General features: G+C 32.1%; 1 protein-coding gene across 1 annotated transcript in view; it reads right to left on the reverse strand.

The window, feature by feature from the left end:
* Positions 1–16,768, reverse strand: part of LOC142977073 (fatty acid synthase-like) — a 49,231-nt gene extending 32,463 nt beyond the window's left edge. Inside the window, exons 1-13 of the mRNA XM_076120764.1 lie at positions 16,588–16,768; positions 16,149–16,341; positions 15,595–15,715; positions 15,134–15,337; positions 13,738–13,854; positions 10,861–11,027; positions 10,279–10,415; positions 9,717–9,920; positions 9,220–9,406; positions 6,782–6,944; positions 3,636–3,805; positions 1,807–1,958; positions 1,262–1,445 (exon numbers count right to left, since the gene is read on the reverse strand). Of these exons, the coding sequence (XP_075976879.1) occupies positions 1,262–1,445; positions 1,807–1,958; positions 3,636–3,805; positions 6,782–6,944; positions 9,220–9,406; positions 9,717–9,920; positions 10,279–10,415; positions 10,861–11,027; positions 13,738–13,854; positions 15,134–15,337; positions 15,595–15,715; positions 16,149–16,341; positions 16,588–16,728 (2,140 nt within the window). The 5' untranslated portion in view covers positions 16,729–16,768. The remainder of the gene's footprint in view (positions 1–1,261; positions 1,446–1,806; positions 1,959–3,635; positions 3,806–6,781; positions 6,945–9,219; positions 9,407–9,716; positions 9,921–10,278; positions 10,416–10,860; positions 11,028–13,737; positions 13,855–15,133; positions 15,338–15,594; positions 15,716–16,148; positions 16,342–16,587) is intronic.
* Positions 16,769–25,588: the final 8,820 nt, after the last annotated feature.

Raw genomic sequence — 25,588 nt, forward strand, 5'->3', positions numbered from 1 at the left:
CTTTATTTTTTCTTTCGTTAAAACTTTTCCCGTGTCTTAAATTCAATTTAACAAAAACATTAAGTCGAATTAGTGAAAGCGTTCTTGAGTTATAAATAGCGTAACTAAAACGAATTTCGTTATATATATGTTGTTTGCAAAACAAGTATAGCTATTGCTATATCGCAAAGCATTACACAACAACGTCAACACAAGTCGTTAATACTAACACCTTCGACAAAGATGTCAATACACACAGTTTACGTACTCAAGCAAACAGTAGAACAAAAGGTCCTGATTACAGTTGAATACTGCTGCCAATTGCGGACTACTACCAAGAAATACCTTCACAGAGGATTCTAGGAACAATATTGTATTTACTGTTGTTTAACCTACAAATCGAAATCAATTAGCAGTCACGTTTGAAACCCGTTAAAGTTCTAAAATCGATGAACTTAAAGTATTATAAGTATTTTTTTAAAGACAATTCCCGCACTAAAAATTGCTCTTGTGTCGCAGGGACTTTTACAAACATACAAACAACGGACACAAAGTACAACCAGACCCGAAACAAATATTTGTGCGATCCACAAATAATTGTACCGTGTGGGAATCGAACCCTCGTCCTTCCGACGCAATGGCAACGGCGTGGCGAGCTAAACCACAGCGCCACAGAGGCAGTCATTGATATTATACTGGTCGGAAGAAAAAATACAATAGAAAATGAAGTACATTTTTCGTGTCAATTAAGTCCACGACCCGTGAAATATAATAATTTATAATGGAAAGTGTGTATTTTATTAGTCCTTTGTTTAATTATTTTGTACAATTGCTTTTTAATATTTAAACCACAGTAGCCATTTATATTTTATTCGTTTTGTCAGTGATAATTATGTGTACTGAATTATTTTCACTATTTATTGCCTTTGTGATAGTTATTTGACTCTGATTTTATCTTTTTCCACATTAGGAATATTTTAGTAAGAAATATATTAGAACTTTATGTTATATTACGAAATAATCTATTAGCTGATCCGCGCAGTTCCGCTCACGAATTTCTTTTGTCCATAAAAACCTTTCCCGTGCCTTAAAGATTACAAAAACAATTAGTAGAATTGGTTTAGCCATTCTTGAATTTAGCACTTAGCAACACATTGGCGATTTATTTTTATTTATAAGAAGATTATTTGTATATTAGTAAGAATATTAACAAAGTTCCCAAATACTTTAAGACACAACCATTACAACCAGTTAAACCAAAAAAAAGAAGCCTCCCACTTACCACAATGCGCGATATACCGAGAATGGTAGGCGATTCCACCACAAGGAACTTCTCTTGCAAAGATTCCGCGTTCAGTAAGTTGTCCCACAAACTCCTTCATTTTGTCAGCAGGTCCCGATATTGTTGAAGATTCAGCGCTGTTGTGACAGGCTATGTCGATGTCTGGGTGACATTGGTTCACGATCTAAAAGAAAAACTTGGTCAACACATGATAAAGGCTTACTTTTGTACTGACTCACGGTATAGCCCTTTTGTTTATCTCATAAGCCATACCAACACTACGACTAGGCATAGATTACCCGTGTTTTATACCCGGGGCCATATTTTAGCAACAATTATGGATTAACACAACCTTAACTATACAAATTAGGAACTTTACGGGCACAAGTTTATCCCAGACAATGTTATAAAGCAATTTTAACAATTTACCTATTATTATTTTTCTTATTCGAACGTTTATAATTGCAAAGGCCAAAGTCCTGACAGTATATGGGTTGATAATTTTATTCTGTCAGCACCTAAACAAGATTTTTTGTTGTTCTTACCGCTTTGTATCCTAAACCAACGGCTGCCATAGATCCCTTAACTTTGGGACTTTCAAACACGACTTTTCCTCGGCTGTAGGTAGCAAGAATCAATTCTTCGGCAGTGAAAGTATCATCGTGATACGCACATGCCATCTCACCGAGACTGTGTCCTGTAAAAAGTGTTTCAAGTTACAACAATGTTTAACATTAAACAGTATTTCCTATCGCATTATTCTATCTTGTGTGTTCATAATCAATCAATCCATAACATTGCTTACTATATTAAATTTTTGTAAAAACAATACAGTCAGATGCCAATAGATTCGAATCACGGTATGTGTCGTGCAACATACTCTTACTTAACAAAAGAGATCACATGAACAAAATAAAAGGATACAAAACAATAGAAGAGATAAGATTAAAAATGCTTTTGAGACTTATAATATTGATAATCTGGTTAAAAAACAATTATTCAGAAAAATATTTAAGTTACTAGCCTAAATAATAAATATTTCAGTTGAAACCAGACGCTATTTTACTAATTTTAGACTCCATTTGTTTACGATTATACATCTGACCCGAGGGATTTTGATTACCTTTATTGAAAGCTCCATTCATTTTTTATTATCATGAACCTAACATTTTCTGTATATCAGAGTATTTTATCGGTTCAAATCGTTTATCATTTTTCACGCGAAAAAAGTTTAAGCGACCGCTTTTTATATGAGAACACAACCGGCATTTTGTCCACAACAAAAACATTTTAAATTCACCCGTGATTTACTACCAGTGAAACGATTTTGATGAATAGCTATAAACAATTTAGTGGCATTTTTGCATATAAACTGAATAAAAATATTCTAGAGCCGTTAAAAAATGTATTTTTTAACACAAAAGTTCTAAAACTACTTTTGGTTAGTGGTTTGTATGCGAGAAAAAGTAGTTGAGAAGTTCTTAGAAAGAATACTTTAAAAGTGTCTGTTCAGTTGAAAACACACCTATTACGAACTTTAAAGTGACTCATAAAGTAATCCTTTTCATAGACTGTAACCGTAAACTGACAATATACGACTTTTAACTTCATCTAAGTACGGTGTTTGAATTTCCGTATATACGATTCAAGCGACTTCAATCTTTTTTTAACGACATGTTTTATAGTTGATCCTATTAGTCTAGAAGTAGTTTTTAGCTTCTCAATAAATGGACTATTCAACATTATATATATTTTAAATTCGAAAAAGTAGTTCCTGAGATTAGCGCGTTCAAACAAACTCTTTAGCGTTACAGATCTTTGCCATTTAAATTTTCAAGTTAACACCGACTTCGATTCAAATTCGCGAGTTATGTATTTGTGAATTTTCTAAGACACCGAAATGAATGATAAAACTGAGGGTGCATAATGAGCTATCCGGGTTTCGTAGAATTACCATGTCTGTATGAATTTTTATTAATAGCTTAAAAAGAGTAAGAGGTAATTGTTACATAGAGTACTTTTATACACTACTGTTTAACTACGCTATACACAAGTCTTTTATGTAAACCCGGTTTTACTACCTCTGGATAAGTATCAGATAGTTTGTTTTTAGTTTTTTACTCATTACTAAGACAGTTTTTAAGATGAAATTTTAACAACTGTTTTCATCTATTTATTGTTCTTTGTCTGACATCTGATACCAAAAAATAAGCTGCGCAACTGGTATTTGACGATCTTTACTCTTGCGAGGATAGTGTCTGTTAACGACAGGCAAGCAAAAATTGTCCTCAATTTAACACGTTAAAATACACCTACGTATTGTAAATTCCGAAATAATTCAATCCATTTCCCCCACTTCGTCCAATATACGTACCAATTATTGAATCAGGAACAATACCCATCTCCTTGATCACATCAGTGAGTCCAATTTGCACGGCGCCAATACCCACGAAAGCGTTGAGTGTGTTATCAAATATAGAATTGTCTGGTTCCGTTACAATTCTTATGAGATCGATCCCCTTCGATTCCAATACCTTGTGACACCTGAGAAAATATTAGTGAATTGAATTTTGATGGAGTTTTTTGAGGTCAACGTTCCTCTAGATATACGCCAAAAAATAAGTTGAAATCGATATTAGATCTTTAGTTTGGTATCGATTTAAAAGCATTTTAAGACAGTGTTTGATCAAGCAGCTGGTTTTGATGAAATTCTTAAAGTGAAATAATAACGAAATAATAGATTAAAATATGCAAATTGGTCAAAAGTCACCAAAATTTTTGGAAAAAACACTTGGGAGATAGTGATTTCAGAGATAATAGAACATTTCTTAGTTGTACCAAACATTTTATTGGTGCAAGAAATTAATCATAGATTCATTTCATTCATTCAAAAGTAAATGTAATTTGTATTAACAAAATCTTTTTGAACAGTTCTTGAAGCGAATAAAGACGACAACAACCATATTTCGTCGTTCTGTTGTTTAGATCCCTTGACTTAAAAGTGATGCCATCAAAAACATTCTGTAAAATTCCCAAGTCTCGCCGTAAAAAGTTGTGAGATCGATATAATACCAAGTCGATTAATCTATTTAGTCTCTACTTAAAAGACCTTCTGTCTTAAGTTATTACGTATGTTATTATCATGCCAATTTAAAAAAAAATACGTTTAAAACAAATAGACCGACCTGGCCATCGCATGATTTGATTATTAGTTTGTTTCACACTACACAGCACGACGAGAAGCTAATGCTCCCGAAATGTTAATGGCGAATTTGTGTTTTCTTGCGATGACCAAGTCGATCTATTTTGTTTTAAAAGTATTTTTTTTTAAATTGGCATGATAATAACATACGTGATAACTTAAGACAGAAGGTCTTTTAAGTAGAGACTAAATAGATTAATCGACTTGGTATTATATCGATCTCACAACTTTTTACGGCGAGACTTGGGAATTTTACAGAATGTTTTTGATGGCATCTCACTTCTTTTTGTAGAGGGAACATAAGTCCAATTTGTATGTAAAGACGTTTTTTTTTTCATAATTCAACATATTTTCCTAAGGGAATGTTGTTCAGTTTCATGGGCTAAACACCCTTACCCACCCTATACTCCTCCCGTTATGCCTCATATAGTAGGTACCTATCTACACCTATTTATTTTATTTTCTACAGTAATAATGATACATTAACTGCAAATGTAACCTTGTAATCCTATACATTTATATAGAATTACAAAGTTATTGTTGCAGTTAGTTTATTTAGAAAACTGAACCGAAATTAGAAAATATTAAATTTTTCCCATGATTAAAACACTAAACCCTATTTGTATTCTAAATTTGAAGCTTCTAAGTCTGCTAGAAGTACCTTAGACTTTTGATGATCGGTGAGTCAGTGAGTCAGTGAATCAGTGAGTGACAAAATTCAGAAACTTTAACAAGTTGTCATTCTTAAACTACTGGTTCAAATTGACTGAAATTTTAAATATACCGTGTTTATACAATTACTGATTAGTTGCTGAAAATTCAGGCTTCTTGTTTCATCCACAACGAAATTATAGGGGTGTCAAAAATAGCCCGAATTGCTTCGAGAAAAGGATAGTACGGCCGTGCCGCTTTTTTTTGCTCGACTTGCGGGGGCACTTCCGTGCCCCCAGATTAAACATTATCTACAAAATCTTTTCAAGAAACATCGAAGTATTTGACCCTAATCGCTGTTCCAAGGTTACTAACTATTAACAAAGGCAATCTATCATAATAAGTTGATAGCTTCGGCCTTATACTCCAAAGAGTAAAGAAATAAATGTCTGGAATTTCGGATTCAAGTTTTTGTATCGTTTATCAAGTCTTGCTGAATGAGGAAATGGATTTCCCAATACTTGGAGCGGTGCTCATAGCCCGTTGCGCTCGCTGGTCGGTAATCGGTCTTGGTTAAGCAACCCGTAGCGCGGTCATTTTATAGATGGGTGACCGCTTATCAAGATAGGCTCCATACTTCGGAATGTTAATTAAAAGTAAGACGCGGCTGTTTAAAAAAATTAAAAACGGCTTAAAAACTTTGAGCCTAGGTTAATCACTAACCAAAAATTTGATTGATTTACCTGGCTAGTTTTGATGCATTCTGTAGTAAAGTGTAGCGTTTTAAATGTGGTCAAGTTTGTGTTTGCAAATGTTTTATTTTATTTTAAAATTTTATTTCTGCAGAATAAACCTATTGTAACTTTAATATAATATATTATTGTTATAGTAGACAGGTTCAGTGACCCCTCATATTAGGAGAGAGCTCTTAACACGTAGCCTTATATAGTGCGATATACTTCTGACGTATTAATATCAGCCTATACGTAAAATACGAAGCAATACATACAATTCAATAACAGCATTCAATAATGCACAGGTCACCAGACCATTGGCACTTTATTTAATAACACCGAGTGCGAAAATAAATATGAAATATTGCATCAACAAAGAAAAAGTATTTCTATCAGTTATTGTGCCTCGAAATATCTAAGCATTCTGTAAACACGTGAGATTTAAAAATAATCTGCTTTTTACACATGACGTAACAATATAATACGGAGTTAATGTAACGAAAACTAAAAGCGGCCTTGTGAATATTAATTTTGGAAAAAAATGGCTGAACCGAAATACGATTGTAAATGTATTTGTGTAGTTCTTTTTGTTTCTAGTCTGAATTTATTGTATTGTTGGATTAGGCCAAATTCAAAAATTTAAGCGCTTAAAATTTTGTTTGGTATTAATACTGCTTCTGTGCATTCTTAATTTATCTCTACAGTTTTTTCACAATATTTATATTTCTAGCCTATAAATATCATAATAAAAATTTGTAAGTGTCATAAATATCGGAAACGATTAATATTTCCAGGGATTGTAGTGAAGTTCGGGATTGAAGCTCGTCGTCGAAATTTCGTCACATGTTTTCTACAGTTTTAGTCATCTATCTTTACACTATTAACTATTATTTTCATACCAACAAAAATATTTAAGATCGGAATAATACTTACTTGTGAATTGCCTTCGCAAAAGTAGGTATTCTCATCAAATCAGCTCCCATGCCAGCCCATTGCGATCCCATACCGCTGTAGATGAACCATAACGGGCGCTTAACTCCCGGATAGTAGTCCACACTCTCAGATAGACTTACTGTCTCCTTGTTTTCATTTGAATCTGAAAGAGAAAGAAATATTTTATGTTTATCATTACCAATGTATGTATGTATTATTAGTATTAACGAATTTGGTGATTGCCGTGGAATTACTTAAGTAATAAAATGTTATTTCTATTACTTAATGTATGCATATATCATTCTAGCTGACCCGCGCAACTTCGCTTGCGTCCAATAAGAGAGAATGGGTGAAATTTTTCCCCGTTTTTGTAACATTTTTTACTGGTACTCTGCTCCTTTAGGTCGTAGCGTGATGATATATATATCATCACGCTACGACCTAAAGGAGCACTTTGATACCCGAGAAAGGTCATAGGCTATAGCCTATGACCTTTCTCGGGTATCAAAGTATCTCCATACCAAATTTCATGCAAATTGGTTCAGTAGTTTAAGCGTGATTGAGTAGCAGACAGACAGACAGACAGAGTTACTTTCGCATTTATAATATTAGTATGGATTGGAACTGTAAATTGCAGAATAATAATACTTCTTATTAACTATAATATCTACATTTCATGATTTTCTCGGGAGATCTAAGATACTTTGTGGTTATTGCTAAATTTCATTAAAATATTATTTTTCATTATAGATATTGCCAATACGTTAACCCTAATACCTTGTGTGCACTTTAAGCAATACATTTATAATATACTCTTACTACATAGTATAAATATACTATCTAAGAAATAGTATTTACACGTTTTTTTCATTTATAAGGCAAATAATACTCGCGTATAAATCTTTATATATATAATTCTTCTGTAAGTGTGTATGTCACTGAACTTCTCATAAATGACTGGACCGATTTTGATGAAATTTTTTGTGTGTGTTCAAGGGGATCTGAGAATGGTTTAGATTCACAATTTTGTACGCTGGACAATGTTTTTTTGACGTGTAGACAGGACAACGTCTGTCGGGTCCGCTTGTGATTGTATATAATATGTGTGTATGTATGTTTGTTAGTCTTTCATACAAAAACTTAACTGATTTTAATAAGATTAGGAAAATAGATAATTTCTAACCTTTTATTAGATGATATAATTTTCACGCCAATTGTTAAATAATATAAACAATCAACTTTGGTTGAAATAGAAAATGAACGCGTGTAGAACGCGTGAAGGAGCAAGTTTTTAATAAAATATGGTGCACAATATACATTTTTCATAAGTTAAACTTTAAAGAACAACAGGTGAACAACCTGTCAACGACCTGTATAATCATTTGCTGCTTTGTACGACATTCACGAACATTTTTAACAAGTTTAATACAACGCTTTTGTTGGAGTCGCAGAAATTATCATATTTTATTAATGTTTTTTGACTGTGCTTCTTCTTTTTCTGTCTGACTGTTGATATCAAATATCGCTTTTCAAGTGTAATGTATTTTTTTACTTGATTTTTCTTTGATCACAGAAGAATTATTTGTAAAGATGTCAACCAATTTAGTCAAACCTCTTAAAAGAACACCAAGAAAAAAAAGAAATGAAATTGCTAACAATTTTAAACTTATGAATATGATAAAAATCTTTTAGAATTGGTGCGACAACGACGTTCGTTTTGTGTAAAGACTGTAGCGAGTCGAAGTCCAAAGTAATTACAATCTGATACCAATTGATTATATAAAGCAACCCTTTATATAACAAACAACTAAATCATTGTAAAAGTACAAAACGGGAATATTAAACAATGTAACAGAATTAATGAAGGTACTTCATTTCCAAGTTGACTGTTAAAGACTAATGGCCGCAATTTGTACTCATTACGATCCCTGGAATTTGTGCCGTCCTTCAAAATAATAATTAAAATTAATTGTTTGAAAAATGACCTTGAGGTAATGTATAAAACGATAAGCCAGATCATGACCTTGTTGATAAAGGTGATGCAGAAACATAATTAATCATGGCTACCCATTTCTGATGGCTGTTGTTTAATGACCGGATTCACAAACCTAACATCAACAAGCCTATATACTTTGGTCGTTAAGTAACAGCAGAGTAATAACTCTATAGCTGAAGAATATTACGTCAACATGATGTATCCTTTTAAAAAAATATATAAAATACGCGTTCCGACTTCTGACTGCATGAATATTATTCGGCTAATAATGTTGATTGCATAAATAATGTCGGAAATTTGTCAAAATGGCAAGCCTATCTTAAAATTACATTATCTTGGGGACAAAAAGTTCATACTTGTCCAATAAAAACTAAATATAAATGTGTAATTACCTTAGTAGTGTCTACAAACTATATCTATAAATTGTAGTCTTTAGACTTACCAATAATGACGTAGCCTCTTCCAGTATGTCCGGGAATGTCGTTCTCATAAACTTTATGTAGCAGACCGATTTCTTCAGGATCTATTGGATGATCCTTCATCAAGTCGATTATCTTTTGAACGCTAGACTCTTGTCTTCCAGAAGCAAGAATCAGGCGAGGAATTTGACAGTTATATTTTTCGATGTTCTGTGAAAAAATAGTAACTTTAGAATTTCAATCAATATCGAGCGTTTATAACTCCAGAAATATAAGTTGCATAAAATAATATGAAAAATATAGAAGTAAATATTACAATTATAAATTGGATTCAGAAAACAAAAGTATTATGAAGTTGAACAACATCACCCTAAAAGTTAAAATAAAACCCGCTTTTTTTATTCGACATGCAATAAAATACAGGAACGACTCAAATTTAAAATTTCTGCTGTAGGAATCACTCGCATACAGTAACATTACACAGCTTAATTGAATCAGAAAAATGCCTTACAACACTTACCTTTGGTTTATAATGTCCTTTTAACACAACATGGAAATTGGCACCGGTGAAAGAGAAATTGTTAAGCGCAGTGAATCCTCTATCAAAAGTTGCATGTTCCGACACCACTTGGATCCTTCCGTCGCGTACTGCGGGAATTTGAACCTGAGGCTCGTTGTAGTGTAGGTTTGCAGGCAATTTACCTTTGTGATAAGCTACACAGAGCTGAAATAAAATTGCATTGTGACTTCATGAGTATTTTCTTTGAATACGACGGTGGATATCGGAGGAGATTTGGTTAATTTGGCGCATGTATTGTGCTTTTCTTTTATTAATTTTTTGTTTCCATTTAATTTCTTTTTAATATTTTAAATACCCTAAGCAAAGTCTGCTTAAATTTGTTTATAATAAAAAGTTTTGCTTGCTTATATCAATTTGAGTGACGTGAAATCATATAACATATTTGCTTTTTGTATTTTTTGTTGGCGATATTTCTATTTTTGCACAAATTATAAGTCATTTACGACTTATGTGTTAAATAAGAATATTCATGAAATAAATAGAATTTTAAAGAATACAATACCTTTGTGAGTGAACAAATTGCAGAAGCGGATTCGCTATGTCCCATGTTTGATTTAACACTACCGATTTTAATAGTTTTATCCTTAGCAAAAACATTGCTAATGGCTTTTAACTCATTTTCATCGGCCTGTGCAATCGCTGTAATAAAAACATTTTATTAGTTAATATTATATTATTTTGTGCATTGTAAAACTATTAAAATCCAGTTTTATGTGCATTATCAATTGAATTCTTACTTTATTAAAAAAGCGAAGAATTTAATAGTTTTTTTTATGAGCTCTTTAAAAATAAGAAGTCGTCTGATTTATGTTATAGCACATTTTAAACATGCCTAAGTTGCATTTTATCGTTGACATAACTGCACAAAATGTTTTATATCTGAGGTTTTAGTATTTCTGGATAACTATCAGACATTTTATTAAACTAAGTCTTGACAGCTGTTTTTATATTTAAAGGTTATATACAATTATATGATCTATATTTGACGTATTAGTAAAGTGTGAAACTGACTCTTACTCTACAGATAACTAAACAAATAACTACATTTTAAGTAGTTCACAAGAATAGTTTAAAACAACTTTACCTGCGCCGTGAGCTTCTACATATTCAACTTGTTTGGGATCAATGTTGGTTTCTGAATAAACTTCACTTAAAAATTCTTCAATATCCTCAGGTTCACGCAATGGTAGGAATGCGGCGTCTGGCCTCATTTTGTAGTTTCCTTTAGCGTGATATACTTCGGCATATACCCTGTTTGAAGAAAAGTTTGTGATTATACACCTAAAATTTTTACTCTCTCTCTAATATTATGAAAGAGAATATGTTTGTTTTGTCCTATTTCTCGTTAATATGTCTAAAAGCTCATCGATATCGATGTATCCTAGGCACGAAAACTTTTACTATTTCAACAGAAAATCGAAAAGAAATTGGCAAACAACTGTAGCGTGATTCTCTATCAATATCGACTATCGAAAATATATATTATATTTGTTTTCTTGATGGGGCCTATAGCAAGCGCCGTAGAAACTATTTTTGCAATACGTTTCTACTGTCATACTCTCGATACTCGATAGTGCCGACTAGACAGAATTGTACTAGTGAAAAAATCTACTCCCCCAGCCTACCTAACTCCCTACTTTCAATATCTGTGCGACAATCACAACCGTAACCTCCGTTCCTCAAACAATCTTCTTCTTCTATGTCCATCTCATACTTCTGGGTTTGTCAACTCTTCCTTTCCTGTCCAATCGGTTTTATTATGGAATGCGCTCCCTCTTGAAATCAGGATGTCCACTAACCGTCATACGTTTAAGAGCAAAGTGCGGAATCTCTTGTTAAAACAAGTAGCAGAATCGTCACACTCGTCTTAGTTTTTATTTATATATATTTATTATTCATAATATATATTGTATAATTCAGTATATAGTATATTTTATTATTTATTTATGTATATGGGTATATGTATTTAATATTTGTTATTTGTTAATCATTATGTATGTATAAACCTATTTATATTTAAGTACACGTACATACATGACCTTATTTTTATTTATTGGTAAAACTGGTTCTTAACGTCCTTTATTTTTATTTTTTTAAACACCTACTTCTTTCAATCTCTGCATCACCCTAAGGTAGACTGGTAGATAATGCCTTTGGCATTAAGTCCGCCTATATACACATGTATATGAAGTTTAAAATAAATAAATAAATAAATAAAAAATAATGATATCTTAAAATAAAATATAAAGTAAAAATAATTTATTGTTGCCTACGTTTTTCACGATAACCACGAATAAATAATGAAACGCCAGACATTACTGCATGCATATGTATAAAATGAATTTTTAAAGTACATTCGAACTCGAAAATAAACGCGAGAAAAGTAAACGTCATTAAAATTCTTTAGCCGTGTGGTAGCCAGCAATAAATTTTAAATGAATAAATATGTCGGTTCATAAAACATCCGAGGTAGATGAATTTACTGAATTCAATGTAATGAAATATTTTTGTGTATTTCATTCATTTATCGCGCTCTCCAGTGAATTATACTTGAAAGACACACTGACATGACCTGTTTTACTGATATTTATTAAAAATATTATATAAATCTTTATATATATAATTCTTCTGTAAGTGTGTATGTCACTGAAATTCTCTTAAACGACTGGACCGATTTTGATGAAATTTTTTGTGTGTGTTCAAGGGGATCTGAGAATGGTTTAAGTTATTAAAAAAAGTTTAAAATTTTCAAATTAAAGACGCGTAGACAGGACAACGTCTGTCGGGTCCGCTAGTATAAATATAAAGTACTAGCTGACCCGCGCAACTTCGCTTGCGTCACCTAAGAGAATGGGTCAAAATTTTCCCCGTTTTTGTAACATTTTTCATTGCTACTCCGCTCGTTATGACCGTAGCGTGATGTTATATAGCCTATAGCCTTCCTCGATAAATGGGCTATCTAACACTGAAAGAATTTTTCAAATCGGACCAGTAGTTCCTGAGATTAGCGCGTTCAAACAAACAAACAAACAAACAATCAAACAAACAAACAAACTCTTCAGCTTTATTATATTAGTATATTAGTATTAGTATAGATGATCTTATGTTATGAATTTATTCTCTGAATTATTGAATTTATTGTCAAGCTATTTATCTTAATGATCGCCGTCGAGCAAAAGAACTGACTGTTTGAGTAAAATGAGAACCTATTACATAAAACTACATTATACCTAAGTTTGACTGAAAAATTGATACAACCAGAGCTAAGGAAGAGTTCGTAAAGTCAAAAGAAGAAGGGCGTAAGATACAGTAAACATGAGACAACTTATGCTTTTTTAGCATTAAAAGTTCGGCATAGTAACACAATATAGGTAACATTCATATAAAGTAAACGACTAATTGAAACCGTTCAAAGCGAATATTAAACAGCCAAAAAATATATATGTAAACAGTTTTAATTTAAAGTATTTTAAGTAAGTAAAAAGCGGACTTTCATTTTATTGCGGAAAATGAAAAATAAGTTTCAAACAAAAGCAGGTAAAATTCCTTTATATTTAGAATTTAGATTTAAAATACTTCAAATTCTAAATAGGTACGCAACAAGGTCATAAGTTAGTATGAGTAATAGGTATATTATTAACACTAGCTTTTGCACGGAAATAAGTCGACATAAAAATAACTCTATTACTAGATAAATAACAAAAATTATAATTGTTTTTTAATCTTTTAGTTTTTGGCGGTTTTTTAGTTTGTCTTCAACACCCATACCAATAGTTTTAAAAACAGTTAGTTAAACAGTTTACAACACTAATGGTAATAGTATTTTTGTTCTTTGCCTTCAGGTGTTGGAAATCATAATTTACATACATACATTCATAAAATCACGTCTTTTTCTTATTTAATTGTAAATGTCTTTAACCAACAACAATTAAATGAGTCAAAGATGTTTTAAGTGACTAACCTGTGGGCATCCATAGCTCTCTGCAAGAATACCACATTGACTGCATCAGCTCTAACGTATCCATCTGCATTCTTGTCGAAACATTTCGTCTTTCCATCCAAACACAAGAGGCCGGCTCTAAAAGTAAAAAAGAGGATATCTATTATTTAGCAAATAATATTGATACTTGCTTAGTCTCTCAATGTTTCTCTCCCTATCTTTGTACTCGGTGTTTTGTGAAAGTAGTTGACAATCATTTTGTATAGTTTAATTACGCAATAATTTTAGTATAGTAGAATAAAAGTCATAATTTAATTTATGAGTTTTAAACAATGAAATTATCATAACCAAAATGATAAATTAATATTTTGAACACACACATGGAACATTATTTTATCCACAGCTCTGAGTTCTTAGGTTTCTAAAAGGCTCTTAGGGAAGAAATCAAATCTAAAGATAAAATAATCTTCTTAAGTTTTGCTGTCAAAATTATTAGAAAACTAATATATACAGGACACGTGTAGTTAGCTAACATACTGAAGCATTTTTATTATTATAATAAGCAAAGTGAATTTTAATTAGAAATTATAACATTTTACATAATATCTACCTTAATTAACCTTTCCATCGATCCCATATCCGCCTATTGTTATCTAGATTGGATGATATAACTACGTTTAGAAATAAGCATAAAACTACGTTCCAGTTTATAACAACGTTTTCGACACGTTAAATGAATTGCAGTAAACAATGACTGCCAAAATTATTTGCGAATATCGTCATCGAATTTTAAAATTTACCTATACCTATGTTTCATGTTCAATATACATGATGTTTAAATGATGATGTTCAAAACGTATGAAAGTAATTTGTAAGTACAAGTATTGAATTGTTTTGAAGTTACATTAGGACTATTTATAGCGTTTATTAAAGAAGGGAAAAAGCATTATTTGAATATTGCAAGGGAAAGACTGTTAATAATGTTATTGTCTATCAAGCGTCCTAACTATAATCGTTGAAAACGAGTTTTGGTTGAAATTTCGTTTGCTTTTTGTCCACATCTCTATCCGCTATTGACAAAAACGACGGTCAAATTATCGTACAATAATATAATTTAAGGCTTGTTTATGCAATATTGCCTGTTTCAAGTCAATATAGAAAAGAGAAAGGTCATAAACGAACATCTTTAATATTATATGAAACTTCATTTTCACGAGCCATAGTAAGCTCTTAGTTGATGCAGCTGACTTGAATGTTAACCAGCGTAAATAGATGACAACTACAGACAACAGTACCAGATAAAATTCAATAATTTTGATATTAGTTGTTGATTGTCTGACAAATTTACATAATATACAAACTGCGTTCTTTTCAATTACTTAATTAATTCAGTACAGTATTATATAGTGTTAGTTACCTCCTCAAGTTCAAGGTCAAATTAGGATGAATCCCGTAGTTACATCCACCGACGATAGCAGCATCACATTCTCCAGATTGTATAGCCCTGAATGCTATTTCCAAGCAGGCAGCAGAACTGGCATCAGCATAATCCAACCCGTATGAAGGACCTTTTCCATCAATCCAGTAGGAAATTCGATTGGCCAACATAGCTTTGCTACCTCTGTAAAAAACATAATTTTTCTTGGCATTAAAAATTGGTTTATGATACATTGTTAGTAAGTAAAGCATAACATGTTGTTAAGCAACATAATTTCGTGAATCATCGAAGGGCTGTATAATATGCTAATAATATCAACGGACTGTAATTATTAGGCTCCTAAACTAAGAATGTGAAATGTTAAAGTTTCTTTGTTTTATATTTTTCAGACTAGAGAACCATACCTATTATATTAAAAATACATAAAAATGATGACATACCCGTTCACGATGAAATCACTGCGTTTGCTGACATCGTACATAATAAGGGAGCTATTATCTGAAAAAGCTGACCCAACAAATACTCCAACTCTTTTGCCCCTTAGAGACTGCAGACTCGTACCTAAAAATATGAAATTTATTATCAAAACCAAATTGAAATTAGTTTGGCAATGGACTGTTGAAAATGGCTGCAAAATACATAAACAGATACTTTGCTGCAGTGTTGAGCAATTTGGGTTTATTGTAAATTGCTTGACCCCAATCGTTAATGTGGAACTATTAATATCAATAATGGATATCAAGTGCACACTCGTCGTTTCGAAATTATTTTAATGTGTTTGTTTATTTTATGGTATAATTTTAATATTTATAGTATTAAATTTTATTGCCAAACTTTCGCTGCAAATATATTCGCTCCCGGTTTCTTCTTCTGTTGCAATTATTTTTAAGCTTATGAATACGCTGGTTTTCTGCGTATTCAATGTTTTCACGTTTCCAGTCTTTGTCATTTGCACTGATGTTAAATGTTTTCAAATAATAAAAATAAACTTTACCTGAATCTAAGATGGCTCCATAAGTATGTTCCAGAAGTTTTCTTCCCATAGGTTCCAAAACACAAGCTAAATGAAAGGTAACTCCAAAGAACTGGGCATCAAACTTGTCAGTGCCTTTGATTTTGCCCATGTGCTTAGGTACATCTGGATCGTTGAGTTTCCATTTAGGTTCATCAGTTGTGACCATGTCAACCTGAATCATAATTTTAACTTTATCTTATTCACTAATATTACGAATAATATACATTCAACCTTTGATTTTTCTGATTCATCTTCTTCTAAAAGTATTTTTTTTCTTTTTTCATGATTTCTCTTTACTGCACTCATTTTATCACATTATCTAAGAGCCTGAGTAACTATCACTTTTAAACAAAATACATTAAAACCAATTTCATTGTCCCCCGATATTATTGTAACTTTTGTTATATTTTTATCTTACCTTATTATAAAGGTTGTCCATAAAATCCAAAACACTGCCTGAATTGGGAAACATTCCCGAAATTCCACTGATGACCACTTCATCTCCTTTTAGGGATGAAACACCTGGCACATTTTTGTCATCCATTTCAGATGAAGCCATTATTGTTGAATTGATTTTACTGAGCGTAATGCTTGAACGAACTCAGACGACCAATTAATTAACATTTCTGTAAAAAGGTATTTATATCAAGGTCTTTTGGCGTATATTGTCAATATATTAGAGATCCCTAGTCGTATAAGTATTTTTAAATTAGTCCATTTCTATTTCTAATTGTGAAAGGTCAGTGATTCGATTGTATTATCCAAATACTATTTGCACATAAACAATTTTTTGGAATAATTAGGTTCCCTGAGAGAGAGAAAAATAAGAATCAACCACTTGGTTCCCTAATTACTAAATCTAAATCCGGTGGTGGTGAAATTGGCGGTGACTACACTTTTTAATCATCTATGATTGGCCCAGAAGATAATCTTAAAAATATAAGTTTCATTGCAAAGCCAAAGGTTGTGAAAGACTCAATTAATGACACATCAAGATCTATCTTGACAAGTTATCTTGATACATGAGGGTTAAAGCACTGGAAAAAATTGTGGATTGCATTTTCAATACGAAGTTCCAGTTTTAATTAAAAGCTTAAAGTTTATTAACTACAAAATGCACTTTTTTGTTTTATTATTGGTTCAAAACATTTTACGCATATTTTAGCAGCTGTTCAGTCGTCAAAACCAAACCTGAAAATATGTACGCCTGCAGGTATGCAATGTCATAAAATGATAAACATATTGAACAAATAAATCATGAATTTGGTACGAAACCACAAATACTAAAAGAATGATTGTATCGAAACAATGTTTCCTCATTTCACGTCATGTAATTAAATTGGAAATTCCGTACGTCACAGCAAACCAACAAATTCATAAATTAACATTTTATTTGGACATTACAATTACTGAATCATTATTTTATTCCATACGATTGCTCAATTCATTGGGGTCATATTGATTTTTATCGTTGCATACCATAGTTATACCACATGCCTTTTGTATTTCTGATACTTTTGTGTGACCTTTGCCCTGATATTGGTTCCCGATCTTTTAATTTTTGTATGACGTGTAATGATGATCGGCAAGTTTTTACAGGCATTGGTTAATTTTAATTTTGTTTATCACTTAAAATGTTAAATGTATAAGTAATGGTTTTGGTGGGTCAAAGGGTTTTGTAGGTATGTAAAGTAATTGGAACATGTTAATATATTTATGCTTGAAGTAAAGCGACGCGCGACGGCGTAAAAGATGAAGATTGTGAAATATGATAAGAACGTAAGATGATGGGAATCAAACTTGTATCAAGCAGTACGAAAAGGATGGCTAAATTACTAGTAGATTGTAAAAGATTGAGTGAAATGAATATATTAGACCAAAAACAGCTAATACCGTTGACTCAAACATACGAGAAGTGAAAGCTAGTCGTATTAAGAATATAATGTAATGATTGTGAAAATGAATGAATTTCTCTTGAACCCTTTGCAGATACCTAAAACATTTTATATTTGGACTTTGAACTATCAAATTTTTTACGACATAGTTAAAAAACTATAAATTAGAATGATTTTCAATCACCTGTTTTACTGTGTTCTTGAAGTACTCATGTCAATGCTAACGTCGGCAACTTGACCTCTACTGAAACAATGGATGTGGCAATCGTCCTAATATTGTTTTGATTTAGCATATTCAATGTGTCTACTAATTAAAATATTCTGAGTTCTCATTTTGTTTGCGGAACCACTAGTATTCATACAAGTTGTATTTAGCTTGTATATCAGATGTCTATAAAAACGGGAGAATCCTGAAACATTTTCTTTTAAACTAAGAAAGTGGTTGCAGTATTGTATTATACATTGAAATGAATATTATAAATATACATTAGACAGTTATGATTTCAGGATACTTATTAGAAGTTGAAAAAATGTGTATTTTTTAAAGCATCTCTCAAAAAATGCTATGTATGTAGTTAAATGCGGTTTGAAAATAAGCGCAGTAGTTATCGAATATATTACGAACAAACCAACAGACATTATTTACTTTAAAAAATACTTCTAGTTTGCTTGACTCAACATGCTTGAGTATTGTTCCTTGCAAAATAATTTCTATCTGACCATTTCACTTCATTTCACTTGTAAATTGACACCTTTCGTTCAATGTATTCTATTGTTACTTCAATAATAGATCATAGTATAAAAGTAAGAGTTTAATGACCCCTTTCTTCGATTGTGTGTAACACATCTGTCCACACTTCTACTACAAATTAGCTTGATTTTTTAAAGAGATAAGGACACTTAATGTCTCAATTAATTGTTTTCCAGTAATATTATATCATGTGTGCGGTTGAACCGACGCACATCAGAAATGATGCTCGACGGTTTTGTGTTCGTAAAAGCCGGCAGTGCGTGCTGCGAGGCTCTGAGTGTAGGACCTTCTAAGGTTCTATGTTCCACGTTTAAGGTTTTCAACAAACATGAGATGAGGACATAAATACACATAAGTAATCGTAAACGATTGAGTTGACTTTAAGTCCGCTGTAGATACCATAATAAGCTTTACCTGGCCAGTGAGACTGGGAGGAATTATTCGAGTGTATCAGTAGAAATAGACCAAATGTAAAGAAAAAATTATCTAATATCATGAACGACTCAAGTGCCGCAAGAATTTACCAATTATCACACCGGTTGAAAACAGCAAAACATGTCAAATATCGTGTTACACATGTTGCTATAAATTTTCCACACTAAATTATACTTACACGTAGTGTCTATTTGTTTGACTAATTTCAGACTTAAAAATAGTTTATTTACTAAATATCCAGACAATAAGTAATTAGCTAGACATTGAATAATGCACGCAAATACGTATAATATAACGTATGTGAATGCATTAAGTTTGTTACGTATTAACCACATAAGAAAAATAACAAGTAATTTTTTTTTTTTTGGCGACAGTAGGAATGATTTCTGATGAGAAGTGGAGCTCGTGGCTTAGTTTACAATAGCCGCACGGAACGATCTCTGAGGTTAAGCTACGCTTGCCGTGGATGGGTGACCATCTTATACATATCGAGTTCCTCCGTGTTTCGGAAGGCACGTTAAATTGTGGGTCACGGCTGTCATTTTCGAAGATCTTTAACAGTCGTTAACAGTAGTCAGAAGCTTGAAAGTCTGACTACCAGTCTTACCGAAGGGTATCGTGTTAATACCCAAGTAACTGGGTTGTGGAGGTCAGATAGGCAGTCGCTCCATGTAAAACACTGGTATCCAGCTGCATCCGGTGAGACTGGAAGCCGACTCCGACATAGTTTGGAACAAAGGCTAAGCTAATATATAGTAGGAATGATTTTACGAATTTGATATTCTTCTAGAATAACTTATAAGTGCTTTCAAACAATCTTGTCATTTGAAGAAAATAGTTTCCTGTTGACTTTTTTAGCGATTTAAAAAATCCACCACACTAGCAACAAGTTCTATCGCGATGTTTTCCTTCACCGTTAGAACAAGTGATAATTATTTCTACTACACACATCACTTCGAGAAGTCGTCGGAAGGTTTTCTCGATTTCAAGCCGTCCACTTGCGTGGGAAATACAAGATAACTCTGCTATCACTACTGTCTAGACATACGTATGGGAATCTGTTTGTTCCACTTTCCAGGGTAAATTACCTACTAACCAAAACTTTCTAACAAGTCAAGTCGCAACTCAAAAATCATAAACTAGTCAGGCCTTATTTACTTTCGTTATCAAAACCAGCTCACCTATACATTGCATAAACCCTAGAAATTGGGTTAATCATAATTAACCCAAGAGAACCCGAGGTGGGTAAATAATGCGTAAAATTAACGCTGCCTAATTACGTGGCGCCAGAGAGCACAGCGTAGAATTACAAAAATACAAGAAAAGCCTTGAAAATAAACAATTTTCCGGTAGTTGATTTACCAAACAAGTAGTTCAGGAAGCTTGCTCGCTCATAAATATTGCTGGTCTATTTTTTTGAAGCGCAATAATGTAACCTCTGGATATATATGGCCGCATTGTAATGTCGTGTGTCATCAATCTACTTCAACATTGTTGAAACTATTGAATTAATTATTATTTTATTTGATTGACGAAATTTAAAGTGGTTGCCTTGTCGTTCATAGCACGTGGCGATTTCAATTACGAACTTATTATATACCCTCACTTTCTACTATTTTTGCTTTATAAATATCTGAGAGGCATCTAGCGAAGAAGTTGAATAAAAATATTTTTTATTAATCTAATTTAGGTCTTAAATAACCCCTTCTTTTAAGTACTTTTAAGTACCCCTTCTTAAATACTTTGAAAGTATTTCTTATTAAAATAAATAGAAACATTATATTCCGTTTATTTTATGAGCAACAAGCTAGATATTTTAATTTAGAACTACATAATTTTCTTCAAAATGCGTTGTCAATTTATTACCAAACATAAAACAGACTTTGTATTTGCGGTTAAATCTAATTATGCCTCAGCGTTAACTGTTCAGGTTCCACTTGCATTTATCCGTTAATTTTAATAGTCATTGCAAAGCCCCATCCAGACTCTTTATGTGAATATCACAAACTCTTACTAATTGCTTACAGCGCTTTCAGCCATTTTACAATTTATTCCGCCGCTTCGTTTCAGAGGAGTTTTTTTGGCCAATTTTCTGTTTCACAGCAAGTCGGATGGACTTAATAAATTGGTGTCATTGTTATAATAGCTTGCTGTTTTACCGTTTATAATTATATTTTGCTGTAGTATGTGCTTATGTTAACCTTAACCTGTAAAAGTAGACTGTAAAAATGGAATGTTTATAATAGTTTATATATAAGATGAAAGCTTTAAATAGTGGCTCAGGTGTCCTTGAATTTCTTGTCTAACTTAATAAACGAGTTTTTTTTATTGTCTGATGTTTCTTGAAAATTCGCTAATTATTAATTTATACGATTTCGGTGAACTAAGGCCCGAATTTCTTTATTAAGAAACACTGGGACATTTTTAGGCTATATTTTTATAGTATTTTATTAATTCATATTTAATACACATTTTTATCAATAAAAACGTAAAACATTTTTCATAGTTACATTTCAGCCAACTTACTATTATATAATTTACAATAAGCCTGTTAATCTCATTACTACATACTCAACAAACTGAAAATAATTTATGATCGTTTGAATGAAACCGTCAAAGTACGTGTACATTTCATAATACAGGCGTATTAATGTAATTCACGGTGATTAGTATTACACCTAACAGAATATATTGAAATAATTCAAACGACCTTTTGTACAGTCGCGTCCATTGACACAAACGGGGAGAATTTTTTTTTTCTGTTCCATTACATTCCGCTTATTTTGTTATTTAGAAAATTCTATGTTAATTGTAAAATAAAATCTAAAACCATATAAGGATACGTGCGTTTTCAAAATAACAAAATATTCAACATTTCCAAAGAATTAGGGAAAATCCTGTATAACACAGGGGTTTTCCCTAAAACCAGGGAAACTTACCCTAGAACTCATTATCATAAATGATTTCGCAAAGCAAAAAAGAATTAACCGTTTCTATAAAAAGTATACAAGAAAAAATACCCCCTAACAAAACCTCTTAACTTTTTTCCTTGTAGGTAATAAATATTACTTAATTTCTATTATCTATATATAATAATCATATCTCATAATAATACTACAAAATATATTTTTATGTAATACTTTTAAGCGTAACTCTATTGTCAACGACTGTGCATCAGTAATCAGGTCAAAGTTTACCAATAAATAATTATTTGCCTATTCGTAAATTCTGTCATTCTACGAAGTAATCTAAAATTAGAAGAAACGAACAGTTGTATGTAGGATCCGGTATATGTTTTAACTTCATCAATAAGGTAACAAAAGGTAAATAAAAATTTGCATTAATGAAAAATCTAAAAACAGAAAATATTTCAAAAAATTTGGAAAGGAAACTTCGAAATCTGACTGAAAAAGTTTTTAGTTATTTTATCAGTAAGATATCAAATACATTGTTGTTAATAAATAAATAAACTCACATTAAAATATTAACCGTCATTCATACAATATCGCCGAAGTTTTCACACAGTACCAGTTCGTATGAAGACCACATTAGTTCATATGAAACGAACGAGATGGCGTTACGTGTAGTGTAATTTGAGCTCCGGAATTGTGCGGCAATAATCTACTCGTATATTGTTGAAAACTTTCTAGGTCAAACCTACTAATAAATTTTAAAACTAAATAATATCAAAATTTCGAACAAGCAGTAATACATCCCATTTTTAAGTTGGATTACATGTACATTAACTTATAGAACCAATTTAGATTCTTAAAAGTTAAATCTTTTAACAGAGTTACTTCAGCAAAGGGTCTTAGTTAGACTGACAGTAGATCTTATTAATTTGAATGATTAAAATGATGTAAATCATGTCTTTAATATTATGTCAACAATCATAACTTCGTTTTAAAATTCCATAGTCAATTTATGTCATATAATTCTCACTCAAACCTTGTATTAAAGAATAAAATATTACATGACAAACTTACGTCTTAACTCATCCGACTAAACTACATGTTTAGGGAAAATATATTGCGAATATAACTTTGAACCTTAACAATAGAAATACAATAGATTTTTTCCGCTTTTTTCTCGAATAAGAATTTATAAGATAGGATGTATTATGGCATATTTGGATTCTTTGGTATTCTGAATAAAGGAGAAGCATTCTGGGCCATTACCCCGGTAATACGTATCTTATATGTGATATTATATTGGGACTTGTTTTTGAGCTTGGTTTTGTAAATACGCTGTTTTTATTTATCTAGCAAAATATTTACGACCAACTTTTTAAATAAATCTTGAGCAAAATATTGCTTAGATACTTTTGTAGATGAATACCAATTTTTAACAACATTATACCACTAAAATCTCTGCAATCCTATTTTTATTGATTGATCGATTGATTTCATGATTGGCAGTGGTAACATGTTGTTGTTGGATGTATTGCCAAATTTAGTTGCGTTGGAGTTATAAGGAATTTTGCTTCTTCTGCGATAATAGATAAGAAACACTTAAAAAGTAAACAACTGACGATCAACGGCAGAAGACACAAGAAATCAGAAAAAAACCCGTCAATTAGTACATCTAAGCTAGTGATACACTCAAAACTGTACTTCAATACTAAAACAAACCTAAAAATTCTATCTCACTAAAAATACACTCCAAAATCTGGAAGAACTAAAACATTGCAAGCAGTACTATAAATTCAGCCGTCATATTTCCTTGTCTAACGCAAAAGCATGTTCATTTGAGCATTTACATGAACTTTTCATACGGCTAAGTGCCTTGAGATCTGTTGTTTGGCACGGAGCTTCGGGAAGCTAGCGTATGCATGAGATATGTTTGAGTGCTCTTAGAATTTATAAGCTTCTTAAGACACGAATCTTTTAACTGGTCTTGGTGGAAGAAAACTGGTTGATGATATGTGTTAGGTTATTTAGACGGTTTTAAGAGTTCTTTATTTTTCAGCATGCTCCAAACTTTAGCATAGCGCCATGATTTGTAATAACATTGTTCGTTGCGTACATTCATATAACTAGCCGATTCGAATTACTCTATGGCAATTTTGCATGAAAAACTGATCAGTGCCTCTAGTGGGTGCCGTAAGATTTAATTTTACTGTACATTTTTAACAACAAACCCTTAATTCTCGAAAGTATCGACTGTAGAGTCGCGCTGCTGTCTAATGTTCTCTCCGCTTTTTACAAATATTAGTCAATGGCAGTAGATAGGTTGAAAAGTCTGTCATGCTTTGTCTTCTTTATAGAATGCAATTTTAATTTTCGTAACGACAAGAATAAGCATTATCTCTATGATAACTACGTCATAATTATCTAAGATACAACTACAAACATGACTAACTGCTGCACAAGAATTAAATACAGCACAGCGTTCAAAAACAGTGGAGTAGAATGCTTTTAACTGCGCTCATAATATTTACTTCTCTAGAGGTTTAAGGTGTATTTACAGGAAAGCTGCCGGCCGCCTTGAAACACGTCGGTGTAGTTCGACAACTTAGTAGAGAACCTTGGTTTGAATGATTTATTTAGGATGTGATTAATGCTGTTGTGTATTTCCAAATAAAGTAGATGTATCAGAAAGGCCATTTGTCAACTGCTGAAGTCTGTGAGTCACTGTTTGTTTAAATTCAGATTTTTGTATACCTTCAATAGCTGCGAACCTCGTTCACAGGACTGTTTATCTTATGGTTTCAACCAAGGGTCCAAGTTGTTCAAGCCACCCGAAGGCCTTAACGTGGCTTAACGACTGTTATTGGAGTAGATAACAACCGGAACCAACTTTTACGTGCTCTCCAAGGTAGGGAGATGCCCAGTTTATATACTGTATGTCGTCACCTGTATGGTAAAGTTGCGAATCTGCTGTTTTCTCGAAAATCTGTTTTTTGGTATAACGTAATCCCTGTATCGTAATACACAATGTCGCAAAGTTTCAGCTCTGTATCTTTAATAGTTTATGAGATACAATAGCCGCATATTTACGTATCCCAAACATTCGTTGTGAGTCACCATGGCAAATTAACTAAGTGTAGATAATATACTTTACCACAACTAAATAAATTCTTTTTTTCAAAACATCTGAAGTAAACTAGCGAATATGGGTTAATTCGTATATTTACTAAAGTATTAGTGAAACTAACAATATCGTCACCTGTATGGTAAAGTTGCGAATGTGCGTTATTGTAAATTTTACAGGAGAGCATAAAAACTCATTTTTCTTATTTTTTTAAATGGCGCACTTTAGTGAGGCGGTGTCTTTTTAGTTTTTATTTTATGAAAATATAAGCAGAAGACTGCTAATTAATCAGCTAACTATTATAA

This window comes from Anticarsia gemmatalis, chromosome 12, assembly GCF_050436995.1.
Source record: "Anticarsia gemmatalis isolate Benzon Research Colony breed Stoneville strain chromosome 12, ilAntGemm2 primary, whole genome shotgun sequence".
Taxonomy (NCBI): domain Eukaryota; kingdom Metazoa; phylum Arthropoda; class Insecta; order Lepidoptera; family Erebidae; genus Anticarsia; species Anticarsia gemmatalis.